This window comes from Hyperoodon ampullatus, assembly GCF_949752795.1.
Source record: "Hyperoodon ampullatus genome assembly, chromosome: 6".
In the NCBI taxonomy this organism is placed as follows: domain Eukaryota; kingdom Metazoa; phylum Chordata; class Mammalia; order Artiodactyla; family Ziphiidae; genus Hyperoodon; species Hyperoodon ampullatus.
The window spans coordinates 36509763-36537512 of record NC_136919.1 but is presented as its reverse complement, the minus strand read 5'-3'; the positions used below and the strand labels follow the sequence as shown (position 1 = coordinate 36537512).

The window sequence follows — 27750 nt, the reverse complement described above, 5'->3', positions numbered from 1 at the left end:
CCATCTTATTTAATTCTCATGATAATCCTGTAAAGTAGTTAGTATCCCTACTAGCTATTAGAGATGAGAAATGGGGTTCAGAGCTTAACCTGCCCAAAGTCAAACTATTCGTTGCAGAGCCAGGAACCAAACTTTGGTCTATCCGGCTGCAAAGCCTGAGCCATTCCCCTGCATCCTGCTCACTCTTCTTGAGGTTATAAAAGGAGACACTGTCAAATGGGAGGAAGTTTCTTCATCCCCGAATGAAACTGGGGAGGAGTCTGTAGGAAATCCCATATGTCACTGCTCTAAGACTATGTGATCCACTCCATACATAATTGTCAAGGGTACTCTGAATCCGTTAAGAAACTGATTAAAGTTTATGACAAATCATATAGGCTTTTTACTTAAATACGGATAACATTTCTCAGTTGCAGGCAATCTAATCTCCTTCAGACCCTAAACCTATGTAAATTTGCAGGCTTATAGATTTTTAAGTCCTAATTATCTAAAAAGATCCCCTCATTTCACAGATGAGGAAACCAGAAAGGTTAAATTTGTTTAGGAAATTTTATTTAGTTATCAGGGACTAGATTTGGCCTTAGCCCATATTTAAATGTGAAGAGTATCACACTTTGTAAATAAAATTAATTATAACTCATCCGGGGCCTTCCCTGGTGGTCCAGTGGATAAGACTCCATGCCCCCAATGCAGGGGGTCTGGGTTCGATCCCTGGCTGGGGAACTAGATCCCACATGCATGCTGCAACTAAGAGTTCACATGTCACAACCAAGAAGTCCGCATGCCGCAGCTAAAAAAGAAAAAGAAATTCATCCGTACACAACTATTTTGTATCAATACCAACATTTATCTGCCTCAATTGCACAATTATAACTCAACAGAGACCATGTCTGATTTAAAGTCTTTAAGTAGCTAGACCTGTTCAAACTAATGTCTAATAAAAGCTATTTCTCTTCAATTTCCACAGAACTTTCAGTATGGGGTGGCACACTGGCCCATAATACTAGCTGCATGTTAGCTTAGCAGTTGGCTTCTACTCAAGGAGATATTTCCAATGTGTGGGTGTTAAAAGTTTCCTGCCATTTCAGTCCAAAAAAAAAAAAAATCTCAAAGGAACTAAAACTATGTTTTTCTAAACATAATTTCAGTAGTACTAAAATAGTTAATTCTATAAACTGAATTATTTTTTCATGTAACATTTTAAATTTCTGTATACCACTTGTAGTGTTTAAAATTCTACGCATGGCCCCTACTTGATAGATGTGTTATGAAACTGCAACCCAGGATTTGTAGAACTTGGAGAATTCATAAAGAAATAAGACCAGTGAGGGAAGGGTCAGTTTTAGAAACTGCTGTGAGGATATTTGACATGAATGTAAGTAACCCTAAGGGTAATTTTAGCACAGACCTCAATTATAGGAAGTGATAATAGAAAGCAATAAGCAGCTATGCCCTATAAACCCCTGAATTCCAAGCAAGGAGGAAATGGTGATAGCCCTAAAATGAAGCACAAGAGAAATTTTCTAACTATAGTGGGGTTCTGGGATCCCCTACCCAGGATTCTTCTCCAAGTGTTTCTGAAATGGAGAAGCTTTTGGTTCTTTGGTGGGGGGACTGGCAGAGTATGGAGATAGTAAAGATACCCAAAATATGTGAGTGACACTTGTGACACAACTAATTGCCCTTCCTTTCCTCCAGGATTTTGAAGCATAAAGCCATTTTGTTGAGGGAAGGGGAGAAAAGAATCATAGTCCTTCCGTTAAGGAGAGTCCATTCATCTCACCCATACAATGACCGAGATTCCAAAAGACCAAACAAACTTCTACCAAGTGAGCAGGCTGCCAGGAACAATTCCAGAAATGAGACTTCTATATAAAGACAGAAAGAAATACAGCAATCTAGCATATATGCAAAATAATATCCAAAGATACATGGCTTTTATCAGCCAACCTTTATGAATTCTAACATATTCAGTCCTCCTATTTTTCCTTATCACTAGGTTCTTTTGAAATACAGTTAATCATAAATTTGAAATTTTAACACAAGGGCAAGAGCTTCCATTTCTTTCTGGTCTGCAATAACATATGGTACCCACGTCTAATCTTAGGTGATAATGCTGTTGTGTGGCACGTGTGTGGTAACATCTTCACTGGGACAGGGGTTACTGACTGCAACCGCAGCACTTTTCAAAGGCATTATTTACCTATGGTTTAGAGTTGGGCATTTGGGGTTTGAAGCACAGCTTCCTACAATTTAGCACTGTAATTTCTCCACCCTCCCAAAAAAGAATGGATGCATAAAACACTTTCATCTGAAGTTTACAAAAATATAAATATTATATAATTTCAGAATTTTAGAGCTGCAAAAGGCCTTAGTGATAATCTGGTCAAACTCCTCCCCTAATTTTCTAATGAGGAATTGAGGCCTTCACTCACAGGCTAAATAACCCACCTCAGGCCTTTTGCTATATTAGCAAGGAGGGTCCTGCATCTTTGTATGTGTCACATATTTGGGCTGAGCTCTTGAAAGGACTAGTTTACTTTGAGTAGAAACAGACTCTGCATAGCTACTATGCTACACTTTTATGCTATGTCTTTTATATAATACAAAAGCAATATGTTAATCTTTGACTTAAAATGTCATACCAACAAACTTGTGATATATTGCAACCGTTTTATTAATATGATGGACTGGGATATGTCTTTTAACAGGAGTATTGATTCACTACCATGAATGTGTTTCGATACTTTGCTGCAGTATCATACTTGATTCAGTCAAATTACGTGTGAATTACTTTCACTTTCACACGTATAAAACAGTTACATTTCATTGTTTGATAGAACAGCACACAGCCATGCACCTCTTCTTTCTGGTTTATATGCATGTAAATATGCTCACATAAAATGGATTTTTCACCACTCAAGGACTTCATAATATATGAACTTTTCATGACACTATTTTGGCTCTTTTTTTTTTTTAAATTGAAGGGGGGTAAAAAAGCAATACTGTGGTACAAAAGACCTTCTTACAAGGTTCTTTCTGGAGAAATGTTTGAGAATACAGTTATAGTCCTATAATGACTGTAATCAAGATCATCCTACAAGGACATGAAGGTAGATTCACTCTCCTGGAGAGTTTCTGATCTTAGTAAGAATACTATGACCGGGAGGAGATATTATAAAGACAGTCCAGCAGAAGACTCTCCTAGAGAGACACTTTGAACATATTTCAAATCTATAATGACTGTCATAAAGATGACATGATAGTTGAATCATTTTGCTGAAGAAGTCTGTGTCTAGAAAGACACTCAAAAATGTAATTAAATGCTGTTATAATTTTTATGTTTTGTGAAACTATTAGAGGCCACGAAAGCAGAAAAATGTAGCACTATAACAAAATAAGGAAACACTTTTGAAGAATAAACACTTAACACATAAAATTTTTAAATGGTATCTAATAAATTTTCATGTCAAATTTTTTAACCAAACATATAAAATTTTTAAATGGCAACTAATAAATCTTCATGTCAAACCTTTTAACAAAATCCACAAATTGATTATAAAAATTGAACAGTCATAAATGTCTTATGTATAAAGTTTGAAGGGAAAGTTTAAATTTCTACATTATTCTGTTTAATCAAATACTTGAGGAATTTTAGTTACTGCTGAGGAACAGTCAGTACATTTCTAAAATAATTCAGTTATGAAAATAGTATCACAATTAAGGTTTGGCATAGTAGCATTCCAGCAATCTTCAGTCATCCACAAACGTTAACCGTCCGGGCCCTTCATTCTTCATCCACCTCCTATATCTCTTCCATCTAGGGTCATTTGCTAATCTTTTCTTTAGTTCCTCTTCTTGTTCCTGTTTGTAGACCTGTAAGTATAAATAATATAAACTGACTTGACAATCCAAAGAGAAACATTTGTCATTAGCTTTATGGCATGTTTATATTTTTTCAAATATAACTTTAGGTAAAAGTTTCCAGTGAATGTGTTGGTTTGTCTTCTGAAAACCATGCATCTAAGATTACTAAGCAATTAAGCACTTTAATGTTCAATGTTAAATAAAAAAGAATAACTTGTGCAAGAACTAGTAATCTTTTTCACTGATTTCTGTAACCTGGAAATACATTCTTTTCCTCCTTGAAATCATATATAAGCTGAGTTTAAAGGGTTTAAACATTTCCTCTCTACGACTAATGTCCAATATTAAAGAAGCAACACTTTATTTTTCTAACATGGTACTCTGTAACTAACAGATGACCTTCAGTTTTGTTGATCCTAACCAAGGAACAAAGTGACCTTATAAATACATTTGTCTCCAAATTGAACTTACAACTACTTTTATCTTCAATGATAATTATTGGTTTTTCAAATTTTTTTTTTTTTTTGCGGTATGTGGGCCTCTCACTGTTGTGGCCTCTCCCGTTGCGGAGCACAGGCTCCGGACGCACAGGCCCAGCGGCCATGGCTCACGGGCCCAGCCGCTCCGCGGCATGTGGGATCTTCCCAGACCGGGGCACAAACCCGTTTCCCCTGCATCGGCAGGCGGACTCTCAACCACTGCGCCACCAGGGAAGCCCTTTCAAAATATTTTTAACTAAAGTTCCCAAAGAAGGTTAAATAAACCACAGAGGTTAAGAACAAAGAACATCTTTCATTCCTGTAACCTTTCGTGTATATCAGTTGAAGCTAAATGGACAAGTTTTCATAACCAATTTCACAGCCATATCAAATTTCAGAAAGAAATTATTTTACTTCCAAATTTCAGGAAGTAACAACTAAGATGACCTCATGTAATACCGTGATAATTCAGCCCAGGATAGCACTCTATGACAGAGTTTACTATATAGTGGTGGGCAGCTTCAATTACTTAAAAGTGAAAACTTATCAAATAATTTAGGAGCTACCATGTTACCTTCCATTTTTATGTTCTTTATAAGTAGGCTGAATATATCTACTTGCCAAATCATTCTGGCAAATCATAGTACAGTTTAACACAACAAATTAGACCATACTTTAAATTTTTAGCATTAGTAAATTAAAGTATTTGAAGTTCATCTTTTTTTTTTTTTTTTTTTTTTTTGTGTGTGGTACGCGGGCCTCTCACTGTTGTGGCCTCTCCCGTTGCGGAGCACAGGCTCAGCGGCCATGGCTCACGGGCCCAGCCGCTCCGCGGCATGTGGGATCCTCCGGGATCGGGGCACGAACCCGCGTCCCCTGCATCGGCAGGTGGACTCTCAACCACTATGCCACCGGGAAGCCCTGAAGTTCATCTTTTAAAAAGACAAATTATAGGTTAAAAACCCACTGTTCCACTACTAAATATAGTCAGACAGTCAACAAAAGTAAGATCTTTCTACATTTAACTCTCCGATTTCAGAAATTTGAGCACACTTCTGTGATCCCTTGTCACACACCTAGCTTTAAGTTGGTAAGGGAGGTTACAGTAATTACTCACCTCATAATTCTCCTTTATCCAAAGCTCCCGTTTAAGAAAAGTTTCTTTCTGATGATCTTCTAGACTATCAAACTGAGACTTTGACATCTTCATAGATTTACGTATGATATATAGTCTTTCTTCTTCCCCATATTCTTTGCCTTTGATGTTAAAATTATAGATCCACCGGCAATACCAGACTATATATGAGCACAGGTGAAAGGGAGCTAAGAGAATTTGAAACAGGAGAAGGTCACGGAACTGGGGTTTCTGATAGCCCCCCTTTATATCTATTTTACTTTTTATAATGTTCTTTATGATGTTCTCCTCCTCGTCACGAATTTCCTCTTTGGACTTTTTGTTTCTGCCCTTCTCTTTGGCTTTTCTCAGCAATCCCTGCTGCTTGGCAATCTCCATGGCTTGGATACGGTACTTGGGCACTGTGGCCAGGTAGCTGATTGCCTTGTTGTAGCTGTTCCACCAGCTGAAAAACTAGAATATTTAACAAAGAAAACTGGGTCATTTTTATTACCAAAATTCATCTTGGTGAACACAATGCCCCCCCAAAACCTATTCTGATTAAAAACAGGGACCTCAATATCTTACTCTGTAAGTTGAAGATACAGTTGAATAATGCCCATGTGGACACGGGATCTCCAGGCCTGATAAGTCAGATAAGCCCTGAGCTGAGCCAAAAAGCCACTGATTCTCCACAGGAGACACCCAGGATCAGAGGATGGATCGGTGGAATCACATCACACCTGTTGATTTCACATCTTTACCATTTGACTCTTCCCTAGATCACAACTAAGAAATCCCTCTTCTTCTATTTTTTTTAAAGGTTGCAGTCTACTTACTGGAGGAAGAATCAAATGGTAAAACTAGCTGGTGAGGAGTTTCTTTCAAAAAATCCCTGGGTATAGACTCGGGCAACTCTAAACCATCTGCACATACCACAGTAATGCTCATCACATTCTGAACTGAAAGATTCAAATATGTTTGAACTCTTTACTTATTTGGACAGGAAGACATTAAGTCACTTCATAAATATATTCAACCACAAAGGGTTTTATTATCAGAAAAAGTCCTTCTCCTCATATAGTACCTCCACACATTTCAGCTATTTTACTGAATAAATACAGCAGTTGTACCAATAATATCCTGAAATATTATAGTAGCAATCTATTAGGAATAGCAAAAAAAAAAAAAAAAAAAAAAAAGGGACTAGGGTATTACGTTATCTAAAACAGAAAAGCAAAGTTGCCCTTCCTCTCCCTGTTGAAAAGGCAACACTACAAAAGCTGATACGTTTAAAATATACACCTTTAGTTTTCAATAGGCATTCTTTTGTCATATCGATTGAATTTCATTTCTGGGAATTAAACTGGAGAAGTAATTCTGAAACTAGCAAATTGCTTCATTCCAGTCACTTTTTTCTTCTAGAGGAGGATATGATAGGGGTGGTTAGTTGAGGAATAATAGTAGGGAAAACTCATTTCAGGCTAAACTTGTATTTCTGTGATATTTTAAAACAACATAAAAAGTTACTGTAGCACTTTTAGTCTATTTCAGTGGTTCTCATACTGAGCAGGAGTGCCCTTAGCCGTCATGTGGAAATGTGTGAGACATTTTTGTTTGTTACAATGATGGCAAGCTCTACACTCCTGGCATTTGGCGGGTAGGTGCCAGGACTTGTTAGGCCATATTAAGGAGTTTGGCATTTTCCCCCAAGTTTAATGGGAAATCATTGAAAAGTCCTATGAAGGTAGTTTGGTCCTCGAACAATGCGGGGGGGCACCACCCTGTGCAAAGTCTGAGTGCAGCGTATGGTTGGCCGTCCGTATGCACGGCTCCTCCCTATCCTCCGATTCAGCCAACCTCAGAAGGTGCACTGCTGCGGGTCGGCACTGCAGTTAGTGAAAAGAACCCGTGTGTAAGTGGACCACTGCAGTTCCAACCCATGTTGTTCAAGGGTCACCTGTAAATGATATGGTCTAGTTGGCATTCAGTCTGGCTGTTATATGGAAAATACTCTAGAGGGGGCAACGAGAAAAAGATCTGAGTTTTTTGTTTGTTTGTTTTTGACAGTTATATAATGACATTCATGATTTCTTAGATTGCCTGCCAACAAAGATTCCAATGTTATCAATTGGTTAAATAAATATTTTTCTAATACAAAAAATTAATCTCACCTGGAAATAAAATTCTACAAAAAGGTACTTCTAGTTCAGTTTTAACGACTAGCACTAGCCAGTGTGCACTCCTGCACATAGATACACACATCATCAATACACACCTGAAACACTGAAATAGCACACACACTGACCAAAATCACAACTCTCACATCCACTTTAGGGGCTAAGCGCCTGCTGTAGTAGTGGTAGTAATGGCTGTAGTACTCTTCTGGGTGATCCAGCATGTAATCATAATCTTTTCGAGTTTCTTCATCCTGTAAAATAACAAAGATATCCAGTTTCATAGGACAGCTCATAAAATGGTCTTAGTTAATAATCTGTTAAAGTCAAATCTAGAGTTTTGTAATTATGTAATCAATCTGAATAAGAGAACAAACTGTTAAAATCAAAAAATTTCCCATAATTCCAAAAAGGGACACACAAATTTGTTTCCAGAACTTTAATACTAGGTATAAGGCATAATAAAAAAATTTCCTCAAATTCTTGAGGAGTATTAGTCCTCCTGGAAAAAATAAAAACACTTCAGTAGCAATGAACCATGCCTTTTTAGCCAGTGCTGTGGTGCTAATAAGGATGTCGCCGTGTTCTTATAATTTAAGAGCATGTTGACACCTACTCTCAGTAACTGTTGATAGAAAAAAAAGAATGTTTATCTCTGTTGTAGATATTCACAATCATGTCCCAACCTTGTATAGAAGGTTTTCTTTTGAAAGCAACGATTAAAACAACAAAAAAGTAGACAAAACCAGTCTATGCCCTCAAAATTGAATTATGCTCATCCCAAGGAAACATTGAGACATCGATGCAGTATAATGGTCAAAGTCTAGCTTTGTGATATCAGGCAAAAATTTTAGCTTCTCTGAGCCTCACTCTTCTTCACTCATAAATTAGACATATTAATAGTTGCCCTACTAATTTTACAGGGTTATTTTGTATATCAGATGACATACAGTATACAAAAACAGGTTAAAAATATGTAGTATTTCACTATTATAACACATTTTCACAGCCCAGTTCATAAATAAGGTAATATATAGCTCTTTCTTAATCATGCAAACATGTTGAAAAAATTATAGCATTCTGAAATGCTGCTCAAATGGTCACAAATAAAGCATTTCTTAAAACCTTCTCTAATTTTAATCAGTTTCTAAAAGGTATAAACACCAGTCTTTTACTGAGCTACATAGGTTGAAAAGCTACCAAACTAGGTTATGATTTGCTTTTTTTTTTAATCCCACAGGAAACCTATTTTTTAGCTTGTCTTGTTTCCAAAAAATGTTAAAGACTAAAACTACAGCAAATTCTTTACTCTCTATAAGTGAATACAACATAAACCATTATGAAAAAAAATCTTTCTTTAACCTAGATGACTTCTTTCTATGATAAATTAATTATTCAACATTCATAAAGTTGCAGATTATTAGCTAAACATTTCAAAATCTGCACTTAGTGCTTTGTTACCACAGAGGCGCTGGGGTCTGTCTGTTCAGGGCCTCCTCCCGAGTCCTCCAATATGCTGTTTCTTAGATTTAAAATAAGAAGTTTGCTAATGATAAATCCTTCCTGTACCCATTAATATCATTATATATTTTCTATTAAGAATTCTGAATTTGAATGAGCACATTCTCAGTAACAGTTCTTTTTTTAAAAAATAAATTTATTTATTTTTAATTTATTTTAATCTTATTTTTGGCTTCGTTGGGTCTTCGTTGCTGCACGCAGGCTTTCTCTAGTTATGGTGAGTGGGCTTTCTCTAGTTATGGTGAGTGGGCTTTCTCTAGTTATGGCGAGCGGGGGCTACTCTTGGTTGCAGTGCACAGGCTTCTCGTCGCGGTGGCTTCTCTTGTTGCAGAGCATGGGCTCTCGGTGCACGGGCTTCAGTAGTTGTGGCATGCAGGCTTCGGTAGTTGTGGCTCGCAGGCTCAGTAGTTGTGACGCACAGGCTTAGTTGCTCCGCGGCATGTGGGATATTCCCGGACCAGGGCTCAAACCTGTGTCCCCTGCATTGGCAGGCGGATTCTTAACCACTGCACCACCAGGGAAGCCCTCAGTAACAGTTCTTACACTCATTACATTCAAAATATTTTTTACCTCTGACTAGAATTTGAAGCTAGATGAAGTAGTATCTAGTATAATTAGATGTAAATATATTTAAAGTCTATTCCATGGCACTGTATGGAGGGCCAATATGCGAATCATCTATTATATAAGGAAAGCTGAGCTCAGGCTGATATTATTTTCAAATTCACTCCTTGTATGTTCTCTTCCATTAGAAAAGATTTTCTCGGGAGTTCCCTGGTGGCCTACTGGTTAGGATTTCAGCCTTTCACTGCCATGGCCTGGGTTCAATCCCTGGTAGGGGAACTGAGATCCCGCAAGCTGCGTGCCACACGCCTCAACTGTCAGTCCATTATTCCTCCTATAAGCCATCATCATATTCTAGAGTTTCTAACCTTAAGAGGGTAAAACGTTACAGGTCATACAGATAGCTCTGAAGACTAAAGCCTGTGTCCCTTGATGTATTTCATTCTGAGTACTTCAAGACATCCTTTGAGAATTTTTCCATTCTCTCTCCATTTTTTTGCCCTTTTGGCTAATTTTATAGATATGCTCTGCTTTTGGCCTGAATTCGTTGCCTTTTAAACTCAGCCTCCCAATCTTGGCAGATGCTTTTTGAAATGTATTTCTTCAAACACGATTCTTCTCCTTGCTCCAACTAGATTACAAGTAGTTTTGAAACTAACTGCCCCCCTGAGATGAGATTCCTACAGTCCTCCAGCATCACTATCTCTGCACAGTCCATTGCCCATTCTGACTGTCTGTACTCCTCCCGGTTGAAGTATACAGCAGGATCTGTGAGTGTCAATGAAATCTGCTCTGTGAATGTCATGCGTCTAGTGGCTGTTCTCTTGTTTGTTCTCTTATCTTAGTGAAGGTCACAGTCCATAGAATGCAGATATCCTTCTTCAAGCTTTTCACCCATATCTTCCCCCAGAGTCACCATCTTCTCACTGGTCCCTAGATTTGTGACTTCATCAAGTCCAGAGCTTCATTTAACAGGATGGTCAGCTAATGCTCCAGTACCAGCAACTCCAAAATTTATACCTTATGTCTAGCCTCTCTACTGTAACCAGAGCCTGTAGGGTCTATTCACGGCCCTCTGTAATGAGTCCTCAGACTACCTCATCCCTGTAAAAGGTTTCAGGGTCAAGTCTGACTTCTCTTAGAATGGTTTTCTTTTCCTTGGGGCCACCATAATTTCATGACCCTGTTTTGGTCATGATTAGAGACAAGAAGGTCTGCGATCTCCTTGTTACAGCATTTATTCAGCCACAATCTTCTTTCTTTAATGTGTTTAAAGCTTTCTCTCCAGAATGAAGAAAATGGATTTTAGGCTGAGGCATGCATAATACACTTTACAAGGTTGTTCAAGGTTGGCACAAATTGAAGAGTTAGGGATTCTCAACAATCTAAGTCAAAGTCCTACTCTTCAGTAGCCTACTAAGTTTAGAATCAACCTAATAAGAACACAGGATACCAGGAATATTAGCAAAAAAGAAAAGACAGACTGGGACCCAATTAGAGAGTTTCACATACATTCTTACATATTTTTACCATAAATTTATTTTTAATACCATGTATTTATTTTTTCTCCTACCCATCTTGGGACTAAAGTAGCCTCACAGTTTTTTTGTTTGTTCTGTCCAATGCTTCCCAGTGTCTAGTAAGGTAAGTTCAATTTTCCTTGTCATGCAACAAGGCCTCCATAACTGACCCAAACTTACCTACTTAAGAAACATCTTATCACTCTCCCTTCTTTTGCCCATAGCAAACATTCGGATAGCAATTTCTGGAATTTGGTGTGTTATTCAAGTACAGCATGCTCTTTTATATCTATGACTGAACAGATAATTCACTTTAACTCAAATGCCCATGCCTTTCTTCCAACCTCATGGGCTCCTATTAATCCTTTAGAACATAAACATTAGTAGACAGATTTAGACCACTCTTATTACACTTATTACCTATTTATTATAGCACTTATCACATTGTAATCATCAGTTTTTTTCTTTTCCTTGAATGAGAACTTCTAGAAGGCAGATAGGGTGATTCCTTAATCTCTGTATATCCAAGGCCTAGCACAGTGCCTGGCATTCAATAAATATCATTTCAAAACTGAATGAAATTTTGTAAAGGCTCTCCCTCACTCTAGACATCTCTCCAGCCACACAGGTCTCCATCTCACCAGGAAGGCAAGATGGGTGATTATGCCACAAAAACTTGGGCTTGGCAGAAATGACTGCTTGATTTCATAGCTTATGAAGATATGCTAATGTGGCTAAAATAGCTTAAACCTTAAAACAGTGTAATATCTTACCTTTCAATAAGGTAGTACTTTTTCTTTCAGCAATTTTGTGGATCTTAAGGTCCCAGGGTCAGGAGATTCCAACTTCTTTCCAAAACCAAAACCTTTATACTTGTTTCTTCCTCCTCTCTGTCCTGAGCCTTGACAAGCAGGGCAATAAGCTCCTTGTTTCTAATCTCTACAGGAAAAAATGGTGCTTCTGCTGGTGTCCACTCCACTCCCAATCCTCTTGGGCATATGCAGGAGGACTGGAACATAACCACCAATATCTAGATCAAAAGTGAACAAGAGGAAACCCACAAGCAAAGAAAGCACTGAATCCTTCCTTCTCTTATGAAAATGATCATTCCCCCCCTCCCCAGAGGCAAAAATATATTATGTTCTTGTCCTTGAAAGAAATAATGAATTGTTTGATTTCAATAAACATAAATTGCAATAATTAGATATTGCAGCCAGGTTCACATTAAAAATCTTCGATTGTACAAATAACAGAAACCATTTAGGATGGCAAAGGCCAAGAATCAATAATATATGAAAATATAGTAATAGTTCATTCTTAAATATATATAGTAATCCTGTTTTTAAGAGAAATACACATACAAATGATCCTTTAAAAAAATAACATCTGTTCCCCTAAATTTTTTTCCAGGCCATTACACCCTACTAAAGAGGAAGAAAGTTAACTGCTCTGAGTTTTCATTTCTCTTCCTGTTCCCTACCCACCAGCCACTCGTGCAACTATCTTCTACATCTTCTCTTCTCAGTCTACATGTGGTCACAGCAACTTCCATCATTTGCAGTATCACCTATATATCATATACGAGTGACACTCAGATCTGCTTTCCCTGCTCCTACTATTTTCAGATACCTCCTGAACATTTCCTAAATGTAACATAAATATCTCAGATTCAACATGCTCAAAACCCACATCTGCTCCTGTGTCTCAGTTAACGGTATTACCATCTACTTGGTTACCTGAGCTTTAAAAAACCTTAGTTATTTTCAGTTCAGAAAATAGTTATGCAGGGCCTTAAGCCATGTGCTGAGCACAAAGGAGGATAAAAAAACAAATAAATTAAGGACCTGGCCTCAACAACTCTCCCATCTACAAGAAGAATCTAGCAAGCAAGAAGAGCACAATTCAATGTACTAAGGACTAACTGTGCCTGAGACCACTGGTAATGGGATTCACAGAAGACATGAAATGAGTGCTAGATCCTGAAAAGCAAGTAAGATGTGGTAAAATTTGTTCCAGGCAAGGGGAACAGCAAGTGTTAAGGTACAGAAGCATCAGTGTATAGAACAGATTCAGTGAAGCTTAAGCACTGGGGAAGTTTAGGGAAGAAAGGAGTAGTAACTGTGGCCAGGAAGATAGGTTTGGATAAGAACCACAGGGGATCTTATATGCCATGCTAAAGTGTTAGGGTGTTACTGTCTGTGCTATTCAAACATAAAATGTTTTCAAGTATGAGAAAAATAAATAGCATTGAGTAGAAGTGTATATTTTTGGACGATAACTCTGATAGAATTGTAAAGAAAGGAATGAGGGAGAAACAGATTTTAGAGACTAAGAACAAATAGGACTTAGTGATGAAAGGGGTACAGGAATCAATCATGTTGAGCATGATAGTGATGTTTCTAATTATAGTCACTGTGTGAACCATGTTATTCTAAGAATAAAGGAAGAGGACAGCAAGTGTGGAGAAGATTGTGGAAGATTTTGAAATGGGGAGGAAAGAAAATTACTGGATAGCTTTTCAATGCCTGGAGCCTCCAAGGATTATCGATTCCTGTAGGAGGGGTGTGCCTTTATTTGTCTTTGAAAAGTCTATTTTAACTTTGTAGAGAAAGAAGTAACTTGTAGAAAACTGGAAGTAATGCAAATAATTCTTAGTCACAAAAAGACAAATTGTGACCAGTGGAATTAAGGAAACTGATAACTGCCTTGTCATATTGACCAGTATTACAGGCATTTCAGCACTCCTTGTCTTGACTGTAAACTGTGTGGCACTTTTCCTCTTTTGAACCGGTTTTAATATCTTACTGGTTCCCTCATTAATTAATGAGTTAAATAAAATCTTTGACACATGTTCATTTTGTATTTGTACAAGAGTCAACCTCTTTTAAAATGTATGCTTTAACAAAGAAAACAGGATTAGTTTCATGTATAATTTTGGGTACCTGTGCTACAAATGAGAGACAATTGAAAAATACGAACCTAGAGAATACACGGATTTCAGGGTTGTCAAGGATGTAGTTGAGTTTCATCAGGACAAGCTTAGAAAATAAAAAGAAAAGAGTACCCAAAGGACAGGACTCTAAGGAAATGCAATGTTTATGGTGAAGGCAGAGGAAAAGAAATACAGACTAAAAGAAATGGCTAGAAAGCTTGGAGAAAGGGGAGAGAATTACATGAAGGGAGTCAAGGGAGAACAGCTTAAAGAACTATGTGGTCAACATCAAATGCCACAAATAGTTCCAAAAGGAAGAGCAGCCCTCTGATCTGATGCTTAGAACATCACTATTCATCTTACAAAGAACAGCTCCAGAACGTGTGCTGATGCACATGTCATTCTATGACTGTTTAAATGAAAGGGGGACGAGGAAGTAAGGATAGCCAACAATGAAGAAAGAAGAAAAATGTGACCATAGCTTTAAAAGAAGCAAAATTAAGGAATGAGAAATGAACCAAATAAGAGATTCTTATATTACCAAAGAGGAATGATGAGATTCCAGAAGACTAAGATGGAAATAAAATGAGTTCAGCCATGAATACCTTCCTGCCTTCCCCCAACCCATCTTCCATATTGTTCCCAGAACCTTCTTTCTGAAACAAACATCAGATTGTGTTACTTATGCACTTTAAAACCTCTGGTAACTCTTCAATACATAAGGTTCACATGCCTGAACACAGCTTGAAGGGTCGATCCCAAACTATTTCCAGTCTCCTGAAACATTCTCCCTACCATGCACCTGACAGGCTTCTAACCTAGAAACAGTAGATCCCCTACGGTCTCTAAAAATACAGTAAGGGTCTTTGTGCTGTGACTATCTCAAAATATTGTTTACCCATGATAAATTTGCACAAGCAAAATTAAAACGTCAAGTGCTTGGTTTCTGGCTAGAATTATATCAACTCAGTAGTTTTTGTGTTACTCAAAAAAGCTCTCATGGGTTGTTGATACCATCATGTGTCAGGTAGTCACAGCACTAGATTTAAACACATCTGGTGTATAATCAACCTTGGCCATAAGTAGGGAATAACAGGTGAAATTTTAAGGGATGAGTAAAAAATAAACAACACTTAAGGGTTCACAGCAGAAATAGCAAATGTGGCACATAAGGTACCACACCCTTCTTCTGGGCCCATGGGAGAACAGTTTAACATGTCATCTTTTCCACTAAACCCAGACAAGGCCCCCAGATTTACAAGTGCTACATGGAGTCGAGACCAATTACAGTTGGCATGTGAAATGAAAATTATCTGTCATCAAGCTTACTTAACTTGGCTGTTTATCAGCCTCACAACTGTAATAGAAATTTACATCATTTCTATTAGTTTTATGAATACCCAATTATTATGAATGACTGATTAAAATCTGGATCGATGCTGGAAAAGAAAAATAGTAATGCCAATAAATGCAGTTAATTTCTTTCCTCCAAAACGAAGAGTCCCTGGGAAAAGCATAATAAAAGTGATCCTACATCTCATTCCTGGAACTAGCCTTGCACACTCATGACTCCATGTTTTCGTGGATCAAGACCTTTCTCTACCAGAAATGTCCCTCCACAGTCAACCTTGGTGACTGTTCTAGATCCAGATCAAAGAGTACATTCTTCTCCAATCCCCTGAGAAGAAATAATTGTGTTCTCTCAGTGCTGCAATATAATCTACACGTTTTTATTATATAACTTAGATAAATAATAACCAAACAATAAGTATCTGTATCCTTCTTATATTAAAAGCTTAAAGGCAGGAACTGTGCCTTTTTCATTGTTATGGTCTCCTCCCCCAGCACCTATGTCAGTACCAGTTAGAGAAAGGGTTAAGCGAATATACAAAGGGAGTACAATAAACAGTAACCATAACAGGGCTGGAAGTTCATAATCCCCTTTTTGTCAAATCATTCTTAAGTGCTAAAGCCCTGCCACATCAACCAGACTGGCAAAAAGAAACTGACATGTTCCTGTGACTTCCCTGCCAAGACAAGGCTGGAGGAGCATAAAGCTCTCTCTACGCATCCCTTCAATTTATCAGATAACCTGCACGCCAGTAATACCTCCAAGACCTTTTCCATGTTCTTCTCTCATGATCTTGTAAAATGCTGTCAAACTCTACCATTTTCTACCAATTACAGTTTTTCTAAGTGCATCCTTACCACCTATTCCCTCATCTGCTTATTTCTATGCCATCCTTCTCATTTTATCTAATTCATCCAGTTTGTATCTATATCAAAAATAATTAATGTTCTCAAAAACCCTGAGAAAATAATTTCTCCTTAAAAACAGAAGTATAATTTTTCTCTCATGCAGGAATTTTTCATTCATACCCATCCAGTCTACTTTATCTGTACCACTCTTTAAAACTACAATTAATTTGGGATAAAATGCCAAAGTAGGCTTCACATAACAATGTCAAAACGCCAGAAATCCACTTTTGATTTCCATCCTATCTGAATCTATCTCCAGATAGGAGTTTTTATTTTACAAGCATTCATTATCTATGTGCCAGACACTGTGCTAGGTGCCATGGATATACATGCAAAAATGAAGTTTAGTGGAGAGGGGAGAAGGGCCACTCAGGATATACAGTGCAGTGTGATAAGTGCTATATCCACATGAAAAGATCCAATGTTGACACAGAGAGTGAGAGTCTGTTTACTTAACTTCCAAAGTCCATGTGTCCCTGAATCCCCAGTAGTCAAATACACTAAATAGTTATTTCATCGTCTTAACTCACATTATGAAACAAATATAAAGCAGTGTGTGAAATCATAATGGTTTCAAGTCCTGCTGAGATCTAGAGGTTTAAGTTATTTGAGAATATGAACTAAGCATGACTTGGTAAAAGCATCTGACAAGTCCCTTTGCCTTCCATTACTACCCATCCTTCTTTTTCTGGTTTTTCTCAATCTCTCTATTCACAGGTAGAATCTCTGTTGCTATGAAAACAATGACCAACTGTGATAGTATCTCCTTGTCTGACCAACTGCATTTAAATCATGTTAGTATCCTTATTTTTTAACAATTTGCATCTAAACTCTCTCTCAGAGGCATTTATTTAACCAAGACAACTTCAGAGTCATAAATCCACTATATCTTACACAAATAATATTCTCATTTTGGTCATTCAGAGATGCTTGGTTGTTATAAGTTTTGATGGAACACCACTGTAAGATTATAATAAGCATATAATATAGCTTTTTATATCATACATGTTAAAAATGCTAAGAGACTTGAACAGACCAAGAATAAGAAGTTAAGAAGGTTATCAAAAAATTATGGGGAGAGAAAAAAGGCTCCTGGCTCCAATGAACTTACAACTAATTTATTTCCGATTTCACAAAAGAAACAATTTCTGTTAGATGCACTGTTCCAGAGATGGAATCTATCTGGGCATTCTACAAAGCAAATGTAGAATCAACTTTTCCCTCCACATGCCAGCAATAACTGAACGTGGCTGTGAAGGAGGACACAGTCTTCCCAAGACCCTCCCTCCTCTTCAGCTCTCACAGGGTTTATTGCTATTCTTTATGGAGAAATATATAGCGTCTATACAAAAAGAGCAAATAGAAATGAAATGCGGTCCCAGGTCTGCAGTTGCTGCCCCCATGAGATGATATATGGAATTTCAGGTAGGCTTCTGCGGCTCGTCTTCATTCCAGAGCCACTGGAACTTATCAGCTTCTCCCACTATTCTATCTGACCTGCTCGTAGTAAAGGCCAGGTGGACCTCTTATCCCTCACAAGCCCTCTTTCCAGTCTGTGGATATAATCCAAGCAAAACAGTGGTTGCATCCCTGTTGCCTCAAGGGGATGACCGCAGTTTATCAGATCTCTGCATTACCCAGAAATGATACCTTCTGGCAACCTTCTCACAATTCTCCATTATGACAGCAATAAAATCAGAGGACCCTGTTTGTTTTTAATAACTTCTTCCACACATGGCAAGTCAAAGTCCTCTTCCTTATTCCAGGAGAGAGCATCTGCAATGAAGTGTTTTAAAAAGTTTCTGAAGGTGTTCCACTTGGAAGTGGAACCCCTATCTATCTCTATAAATTTAACATGGGAGTTTTCATAGAGCCCAACTAAGTCTGATTTCCATGGGTCCAAACCAAGCCCAGACACCCCTTTTCTCTCACAGATAATTTCCGTTCTCCTGCAGTAATAATGAGTGGGGTTGGGGAAGCTATAGAACGCTCTCTCCCACCCTCCATCAGTGCAACTCCAATTCTAGTTTCCTGTTTGGAGGCATTTGCAGCTACCGCAAACCTGTCCCAATCAAGAGTAAGTGTTACTTTCTCCAGACATATTAGTTTTTAACTGCCTCAAAGTTCCTTGTTCTTGAGTGGACACATTATTTTATTGAGCTTTTTATTAGCTCACAAGTCAGTGCTAAACTCGTAGCAGCATTTAGAGGCAAACATTACAGCCAGATCAGCCTCTGAATTTGTCTCTTCGAGAAAAGGGCAAGAATATTTAGAGTCCTGGGATTCCTCCCAGCCAGATTTTCTATAGTCTCTATTTCTTGGCACTTTTTTTCAAAGTTCTTACTATCATGCTCACCATTTTCATGCCAAATCTCCCCATCTCCAACCCCAGCAGAAGGGAACAGTCGCCACTGTTTCTGCCGCCTCTCTTCTGGAAGTTCTCCACCTGCCCAGTGCTCCCTCTTGTGCCACGCGGGCTTTGGAGGACCAGTGGCAGGCCTTCTGGATGCTCGTCTGGACCACTATCTTTCCTCACTGCAGAAAAGCAGACTGGAGCTTCACATGCTGGGCTGCCTTGAATGAAGTTCTTTCCCATCTTTCTGAAGTCTTTCCTCAATCACTCTCTATCCCAAATAATAGGCAACCAAGCCCTCTGGCCTCAGCACTTTCCCAACCACCCCATTCCTCAGTTAACTGCCAATAAAAATTACATCTCACCAATGCTGGTGAGAATTTAGTGAATTTCATGACTCCATATTATCCAAAGTGCTCTGGAAAGTAAGCCATTAACTCCTTGACTCAGTATTTTCAGCTCTGGAAATCTAACCTGGAAACATAATCCATGGTTAAATTATAGCATACCCACTCAAAGTAGTCACTAAAAGCAGACGATACAGCAACATGGAAAACTCTGCCTCAAAAAGAAAAGAAAAAAAAAAGCTAGAAAAAAGTACCCTACAACTGCAACTCCTGTTGCATTAGCATGATGGGGCCCTTGAAGCAGTAACACTTCCACCAAATATGTTTTGTACTTAGTGATTTCTTATGGTTTGCTTTTCCCAGCAGAAGAAAACAGGATCAGGCTAAATCTCCCCATCCCCCCAAGACTCAATAAAACCTTTGGCAAATGACTACACATATACTCACAAAATATTTCCTACTAGAAATTCTCAGTCTTGAAACCCAAGTCATTAAGCACCTATTTGCAGGTCCTGTATAGGGGGTTTCTCATTCATCATTTAACCTCATAACAACCCGTGGAGCAGGCATCATGGCCTTAATTGTGCCTATGAAGAAACAGGTACTCTGACCTATTAAGTCACTATCCAAGGTCATACAGGGGTGTTCAGAGCCGGAGTCAAACATCCAGTGTTCTTCTTAGTATTTTTCTACATCCTTAAACCCAAGCTAAATGTCACAATTAATACCATCCCCAGAAACCAAGTTTCTGTCATCTCAAATTCGGGCGATCTCACCGTCACTGGAGCCCTTTCCTGTGTTCTATCACAGATCTTGGTAATAATCACCCTGCTTTCCGAGAGTGAGCTGCACGTTATTAAAACATTTTCACTAAATCGTAAGAAGCCCAAAGCTTTGCATAAAAAAGACTGTAACAAAAAGGAGGGGGCTGGCTGCCCTCCAAGACCGAGGGTGTTCCCATCTTTGTCAGTGGGCCGTATGCGCTCTCTCACGTGGGGAAGCGCGAGCATCCTAAGGGTGGTGGCGGTGGTCGCGCCCGGCGCCGGAGTCACAGGGAGCCTCGCTCCACGGGCCAGGGGCCGAAAGGGCCACGCCGCGCGCTTCGCCAGCGGGTCCTCGCAGCCCATCCGCGCCCCCAGGCTTACCTTAAGAGTCTCGTAGGCGGTGGCCACCAGCAGGAAGGCCTCCTCAGCGCTCTGCGGCGTCCGTCCGGGGCCCTCGTCGCCGGGCTCGGGCCGGTAGCGGTCGGGGTGGTAGCGCCGAGCCAGCTGGCGATAGGCCCGCGCGATCTCCGCCTTGCCCGCCGTGCGGCTCACCCCCAGCACCTCGTAGCAGTCCCGCGTGCCGCAGTAGAGCCCTTCCACCAGGGCCGCCGCGGGCCGCGGCAGCAGCACAGCCAGCAGCAGGGGCGGCAGCAGCACCAACCAGCGCCGGCCGGTAGCGCCGGCTCCCCGGCGCGGAGCGATCGGCGTCGCCATCCCGGCTGGGCCACGGCTCCACTAGCCCAGCCGCACCCCGGCACTCCACCGCGCGCCCGGCTGGGCTGCTAGACCCAGATCCACGTCAGCACGCGGCGCCTCCGCGCAGGCGCACCGGGCGCGGCTGCTTCAACCACTTCCGTCACGACCGTTGCTGGGGAGCAGGACGCTTCAGTCGCGCGGCTGCTTCCGCTGTGTCTGTGAACGCGTTCCTAGTCCCAGAGGATTTGTCCTTAGTTGGACGGACCTAAAGGATGTCTCTGTGTCTGAGGTGCACTTAACCAGTGTATGCAGAGTGCTCTACTGTCCACAGTGCCCTTCCCAGGCAATCTTTTAGGCATCATGACTTCGTTTGCTGCCATTGGTAGGTAGTCTGGCTCTCTTGCCCTCTGGTTATCAGCCTCAAGATGTGTGCCCAGGGTTTTAAAGCTGGGTCTCAGCCCCGACTCCGTCTCACTAGCTCCATTCTCCCTTTCCAAAAGGAAGTTTAACTTAGAGATTCTAGGCGCTCTCTGCCTTAAAGTTCATGGCCATCTAGTTACGGGTTTCTTAGCACTATTGACATTTGGCCTGGATAATTCTTTTCCTTGTAGGGACTGTCCTATGCATTGTACGATGTTTAACAGCATCTCTGGCCTCTACACACTAGATGCCAGTAGTACCACCACCTCAATCGTGACCATCAAAAATGTATCCACGTATTCTCAAATGTGTTCTGGGGGTACAACTGCCAGAAAAGATGCAGGTCGCTTAGTTAAATCTGAATTTCAGATAAACATTTTTTTAGTATATTATGTCCAAAACATTGCATGGGACTCTATAGCAACATGAAGAATATACCTCAAAGAAAGTTGTTTCTATCATTCACTCAGTAAATATCTCTTGAGTCTTTACTATGAACTAGACATTGTTGTAGGCTCTGAGGACATAGTGGTGAGCAAGGTAGACAAGGTTCTTAATCTCAAGGAGCTTATATTCTGGTGGAGGATGACAGACAAACAAGCAAATAAACTTTAAGAAATAATAAATTCTTTTAAGAAAATGGAACAAAATAAAGTTAAAAATATAGTATGATATAGCATATATCATACTATATATGTGTATGTATATTATATACACATATATGTATATTATAGATATAGGAAAGAGAGAGAACAGAATTAATGCAAACACATAGGAGAGTTGCCGAACTTGAAATTATCAGAGTCAAGGACAAGTGTTAGGGTCATTGACTAATTATTCTAGGAGGAATTAACATCTAAATTGACTTTAAAGGGAAAATAGAGGATAATTTGAGGGGTGGGAGTAAGGGAGAAGTTTTGGGATAAGGGAGTGGTGGCGTAAGTACCAAGAAGAGAAAAAGAGACAGTCAAGGAAAAAAACGTGATTTTTTTTTTTTAAAGAGCAAGTTTATTTTCCCAGTCATAGGCATATTGCTAATTATACCATCTCCATCTCCCCCTTCCCTCTAGCCACTCCTTCCCCTGTGGTTCATATCCCAACCTGAACTTTAAAGGTTCTTTGTTTGTTTTGGCTTTTTTTGTTTTGGTTTGGTTTGGGGTTTTGGCCTGCAGTGTAGCATGTGGGATCTTAGTTCCCTGACCAGGGATTGAACCAGTGCCCTGGTGGAACCCTGCAGTGGAAGCACAGAGTCTTAACCACTGGACCGCCAGGGAAGTCCCACGTGAAGCTTTTCAAGAAATAAAAGACAACCCGTATGGCTGGGATGGGGGTGGGGCTGGGGGATGAGGAGTGGAGGCGATGAAACTGGAACAAGCCAGATTATGAGGGGTCATTTTGTTCCATGTTGAAGAAATTGCTGTTTATCCTAAGAGCAATGGAGAGCCAGTGTAGAGTTTTTAAGTAATAAAGTGACACCTTAAGATTTGCATTTCAGAAAAATTACTCTGCCTGAGAAAATGAGCTGGGAGATATCAGGAAGACTGTTATGAGACAGTTATAAGAGTCCAAGTAAGAGATGCTACAGGCGTGTTTCAAGGTAGTAGCACTGAGAATGGAGAAAAGTTGAGACGCATTTATGAAGCAAAATGGGCAGTATTTAATCATTGGTTCTGGAGGAGTGAAGGAGAGCAGTGAGTCCTGATAACACTAAGGTTTCTAGATTAGGAAATCAGGTGCCATTCCTGAAATAAGGAACACAAACTTACAGTGTAAGATGACGCATTCATTGAGACGTGTTGTGCTTGGGATGCCAGCCATCTCCACATCAGATCATGTCGTTTCCATACTTGAAGCATTTGATGATTCGCATTGAACCTTGTCTCCCATGAGGTTCTTCAGCTATGCAGGTTTCCCAGTCCACTTCCTTCACACACACTCCTCCTATAGAAGCTCATTGCTGCCTGTTCAGGGCTCTCCTTCCCAAACAGAAGGAGTTCCCGTGCTGCCTGGAGATAAAGGAAATTTTCTACATTACAAATTTGGTCATGTTACTCTTACCCAACTTCACCCTCAGATTAGAGTTCAAATACCTTAACGTGGCTTTCAGAATTCCATAACAACCTAGGGTCTCCCATGCTTTGCTTCTGCTCATACTGGTCCCTCTCCCTAAAATATCATCCCTCTCCCACTTCAAGGCCTTCCAACCTCCTATAACCTACCAGACCTAGCCTAAGCATCTCCTCTCTTTGGACTCTTCCCTTCCCAGGTTTTAGTCCCAGAGCTGATTTAGAGCTCCGTAGTCAAGCTAAAACTAATGTAGGGAAGGCTCACTTCAAAGCAGACAGAACTTTAGTCTGTGGCTGTTATGAATGTATTGCCTCTGAGCTGCAAAGCCCATCATCCCTTGCCCCAGGGAACAGCACTCTGCAGACATTTCCCTGTTGCCAGCTGGCTGGATGTTAAACTTTGCCGGTAGAGGGTGCTTGAAGCACACTGCAAGGCTGGAAAAGGAAAAGGGGACTTTTTTTTTCCCTCCAGTAAACAGGTCTATGTGCAGATTTCTCTGTGTGGCATCAGTTTTCTTTGCCACCACATTGGTGATGACTCCTGTTGTGGGTCGAACTGTGTCTCCCCAAAAAGATATGTTCAAGTCCTAACCTCTGGTACCAGTGAATATGACTTTATTTGGAAACGGGGTCTTTGCAGATGTAATCAGTTAAAATGAAGTCACTGAATCCAGTGACCTTATAAGAGGAGAAAACAGAGACGTGCACACAGGGAAGACAACCATGTGAAGCCAGAAGCAGAAATTGGAGTTATGCTACCACAAGGCAGGGAACACCAAGGATTGCCGGCAACCACTAAAAGCTAGGAGAGAGGCATGGAAGAGATTCTCCCTCAGAGGTCCCAAGAGGACCCAACCCTGCCAACACCTTGATTTCAGACTTATAACCTCTAGAACTGTGGAACAAAAGTGTGTGTACACTTTAAAATGGCTAAGGTGGTAGCCTTTATGTTTATACATAACAAAAAGTTTTTTAAATAGTAAATGCAAAGGGTAGCTGCTACCCCTGTGACTGAGGGAAATGTAAATAAATAAGGAACTAAGACACTCAGAGGAGGCTCTTGCCCCAAGTCTGAGATTCATTTTTTTTTATTGTAGAAAAGTACACATAACAAAATTTACCATCTGAACCAGTGTATGTATGTATGTATTTATGTTGATGTATAATTGACATGCAGTATTATATTAGTTTCAGGCATACCATTTTAAAGTGAGTGTACAATCCAGTGGCATGAAGTACTTTCACAAAGTTGTGCAACCATCACCAGGATCTAGTTTCAGAAACTTTCATCACTCCAGAAGGAAATCCTGTACCTATAAAGCACGCATTTACTACTTCTTTCCTCTATACCCCTTAGAGTTCTCTTTTACCCCTTTTGGTTATTAACCATGGCCGGCATCATCAAGGAGGATCCCTAAGCTGGGGTTAGTACTCTGAGAGAAGGTAAGACAAACTAGATGGCAACCAGGGAGGACCACAGAAGAGCCAGGCCAGGTAAGAGTCAGATGATAGACTAGTCATGGGGGTGCTACATCCTGGACAGAATTACCCTACTCAGAGAGGTGGACGATGTGTTTGAAAAGTGTTGACCTGCTCAGGTTTCATTTCATCTCTCTCATTGTAGAAAACCCCATGAAACAGAATCTAGAATAAAATATTAGGAAAACCACCAAATAGATAGTAAGTTGAAAACATGGATGGGATGCAAAAGTTCCTAGAAATATATAAAATGCCAAAAGTGGTGCTTGTATAAATATTAAGGAAACTGGAAAAGTCATCAGACTGTCATCAGACTGTTGATGACTGAAAAAGTCATCAGACTGTTCTCCTGAAAAGAACAAATTGTTACCAAAAAAAATAGACAACTTTCAAAACCTGCCTACTCGTTTTATGAAGTTAGTGTAATATAGATTCCAAAACCAGATAAGGGTAATACAAGAAAATAATAACAGCTAATTGAATCCAACAGCATTTGTAAAAAGCCCTACATCTTGATCCAGTAGGAATGGATGTACTACTAAGTGCAGCCACAGGGCTATCCCACTTGTCATGTTTTCCCCACAACCCTTTTTTTTTTTAATTTGGTTGTGTTGGGTCTTAGTTGCGGCAGATGGGCCCCTTCCTTGTGGCTCACGGGCTCCTTAGTTGCGGCTTGCCGGCTCCTTAGTTGTGTCTCGAGGGCTCCTTAGTTGTGGCATGCGAACTCTTAGTTGCAGCATGCATGTGGGATCCAGTTCCCTGACCAGGGATTGAACCCGGGCCCCCTGCATTGGGAGTGCGGAGTCTTAACCATTGCGCCTCCAGGGAAGTCCCTTTCCCCACAACCATTGTCCACAGAGCAGAACTTCTTCTTTCCTGACTTTCTTTCCCAAGGCTGTACTAGAAGAAGCAGGGAGGCTTATCAATCATTGGTTCATTTCATACTAGAACCCGGGGAATGGGGTTTAAGAGTTATTACCTCCTGTGGCTCAACTGCTTAGGTAAAAACACATTCAATAAATCAACAAAACCCTAACACAATTAGGGTTGTGTTGACCAATATTAAATTATTTAAGCAATAACATCTGAAACCGAAACATCCTTATTATCTAATCTCTGGCCTTTGGCTCTATTTATTTTAGTCCAAATTTCAAGATTAGATGAGCAAACATGGAATTTTGAGATGTAGCCTATACATTCTATTCCTTATTTATCTCTTCCTTGGATTTCTTTATAAAAGGAGAAACGATAGCATAGTAAACAGTGATTTCCTCACAGACAATCTCTAGTCAAATGACCTCAATGAGTTAGTAGACTTATAGCCTAAAACAGAGTTCATGATTAGCAACTTGATCACAGCTGAATTTTTGGATTCTGGTAACTGAGATTGACCTCTACAGCATTTCCAAGTTTTGATAAACAGTATTGGAAAGTCATATGGAATACAATTAATTTTCTAGCATCAATATGGACTTGAAACTTCCATAAACTTAATTTTATTTCATTTGATGTGAACTTGTCACAGACTAAGCACACATACTTATTCCAAAATAGAAGTCTTTATTAACAGTGACATTTGCAGATTTGCAAGTACACTCACAACTAATTCACACACATTGCAGGAAGTCTCAAAATCTTTCTTTTCCACATGAAGAAAAAAAATGCTCGATGCATATATATTTTAAAAATAAAATCACAGATTAAAAAGCTATCTCAACTTGAGTATGTTGGTGACTTTAACAATACAACACCAAAAGCACAATCCGTGAAAGACCTGATTGATAAGTTGGACTTCATTAAAATTTAAAAACTTCTGCTTTGTGAAAGACAGTGTTGAGAGAATGAGAAGACAAGCCACAAACTGGGAGAAAATATTTGCAAAAGACGCATCTGATAAAGAACTGTCAGCCAAAATATACAGAGAACTCTTAAAACTCAACAATGAGAAAATGAAAGACCTGATTAAAAGATGGGCCAAAAATCTTAAGAGACACCTCAACAAGGAAGATATACAGATGGCAAATAAACCTATGAAAAGATGTTCCACATCATATGTCATCAGGGAAATGCAAATCGAAACAACAAGATATCACTACACACCTATTAGAATGGCTAAAATCCGGAGCACCGACAACACCAAACGCTGAGGGGGCTGTCAGCAGTGGGATCTCTCGCTCACTGCTGGCGGAAGCGCGAAAAGGTGCGGTCACTCTGGAAGGCAGCTTGGCATTTTCTTATAAAACTAAACATACTCTTACCTTACACTCCAGCAATTGCGCTTCCTGGTATTTACCCAGAGGAGTTCAAAATGTGTCCACACAAAAACTTGCATGTGGATGTTTATAGCAGCTTTATTCATAACTGCCAAAACTTGGAAGCACTAAGTTTGTCCTTCAGTAAGTGAATGGATAAATGTGGTACATCCAGGTGATGGAATAATATTCAGGGTTAAAAAGAAGTGAGCTATCAAGCCACGAAAAGACATGAAGGAAGCTTAAATGCATATTACTGAGTGAAAGAAACCAATTTGAAAAGGCTGCATACTGTATGATTCCAACTTATGTGACATTCTGGAAAAGGCAAAACTATGGAGACAGCAAAAAAAAAAGCAGTGGTTGTCAGGAGTTGGGAGAGGGAGGGATGAATAGACAAAGCACAGAGGATTTTTAGGGCAGTGAAAATACTCTGTATGATATTGTAATGATGGATACATGTCATTATACATTTGTCCAAACAAATAGAATGTTATACAGGAATGAATGAGCCCTAGTGTAAACTATGGACTTTGGGTGATTGGGGTGTGTCAGTGTAGATTCATCAGTTGTAACCAATGTCCCATTCTGGTGAGGGGATGTTGATAATGAGGGAGGCTGTGCATGTGGGGGAAAGGGGTGTATGGGAACTCACTGTACCTTCCCCCCCTTAGTTTTGTTGTGAACCTAAAACTGCTCTAAAAAAATTGTCTGTAAATAAACACTAAGGCCATAATGCCATAGCATTCAATAGATACTTTCTTTTTTTGCAGTATGCGGGCCTCTCACTGTTGAGGCCTCTCCCGTTGCGGACCACAGGCTCCGGATGTGCAGGGTCAGGGGCCATGGCTCACGGGCCTAGCCGCTCCGCGGCATGTGGGATCTTCCCGGACCGGGGCACGAACCCGTGTCCCCTGCATCAGCAGGCGGACTCTCAACC

The 27750-nt window shown here is 39.9% G+C and overlaps 1 protein-coding gene across 1 annotated transcript; it reads right to left on the bottom strand.

Annotated features, from left to right (window-relative positions):
* Positions 1-3522: 3522 nt before the first annotated feature.
* LOC307055125 (dnaJ homolog subfamily C member 25) lies at positions 3523-20611 on the bottom strand (the record flags this gene model as incomplete). The annotated part of the gene is made up of 4 exons (XM_079707094.1): positions 3523-3876; positions 5464-5934; positions 7739-7891; positions 20279-20611. The coding sequence occupies 4 exons, from the start codon at positions 20609-20611 to the stop codon at positions 3754-3756; spliced, it is 1080 nt and encodes a 359-aa protein (XP_079563220.1). The 3' UTR covers positions 3523-3753.
* Between the last annotated feature and the right edge of the window lie 7139 nt (positions 20612-27750).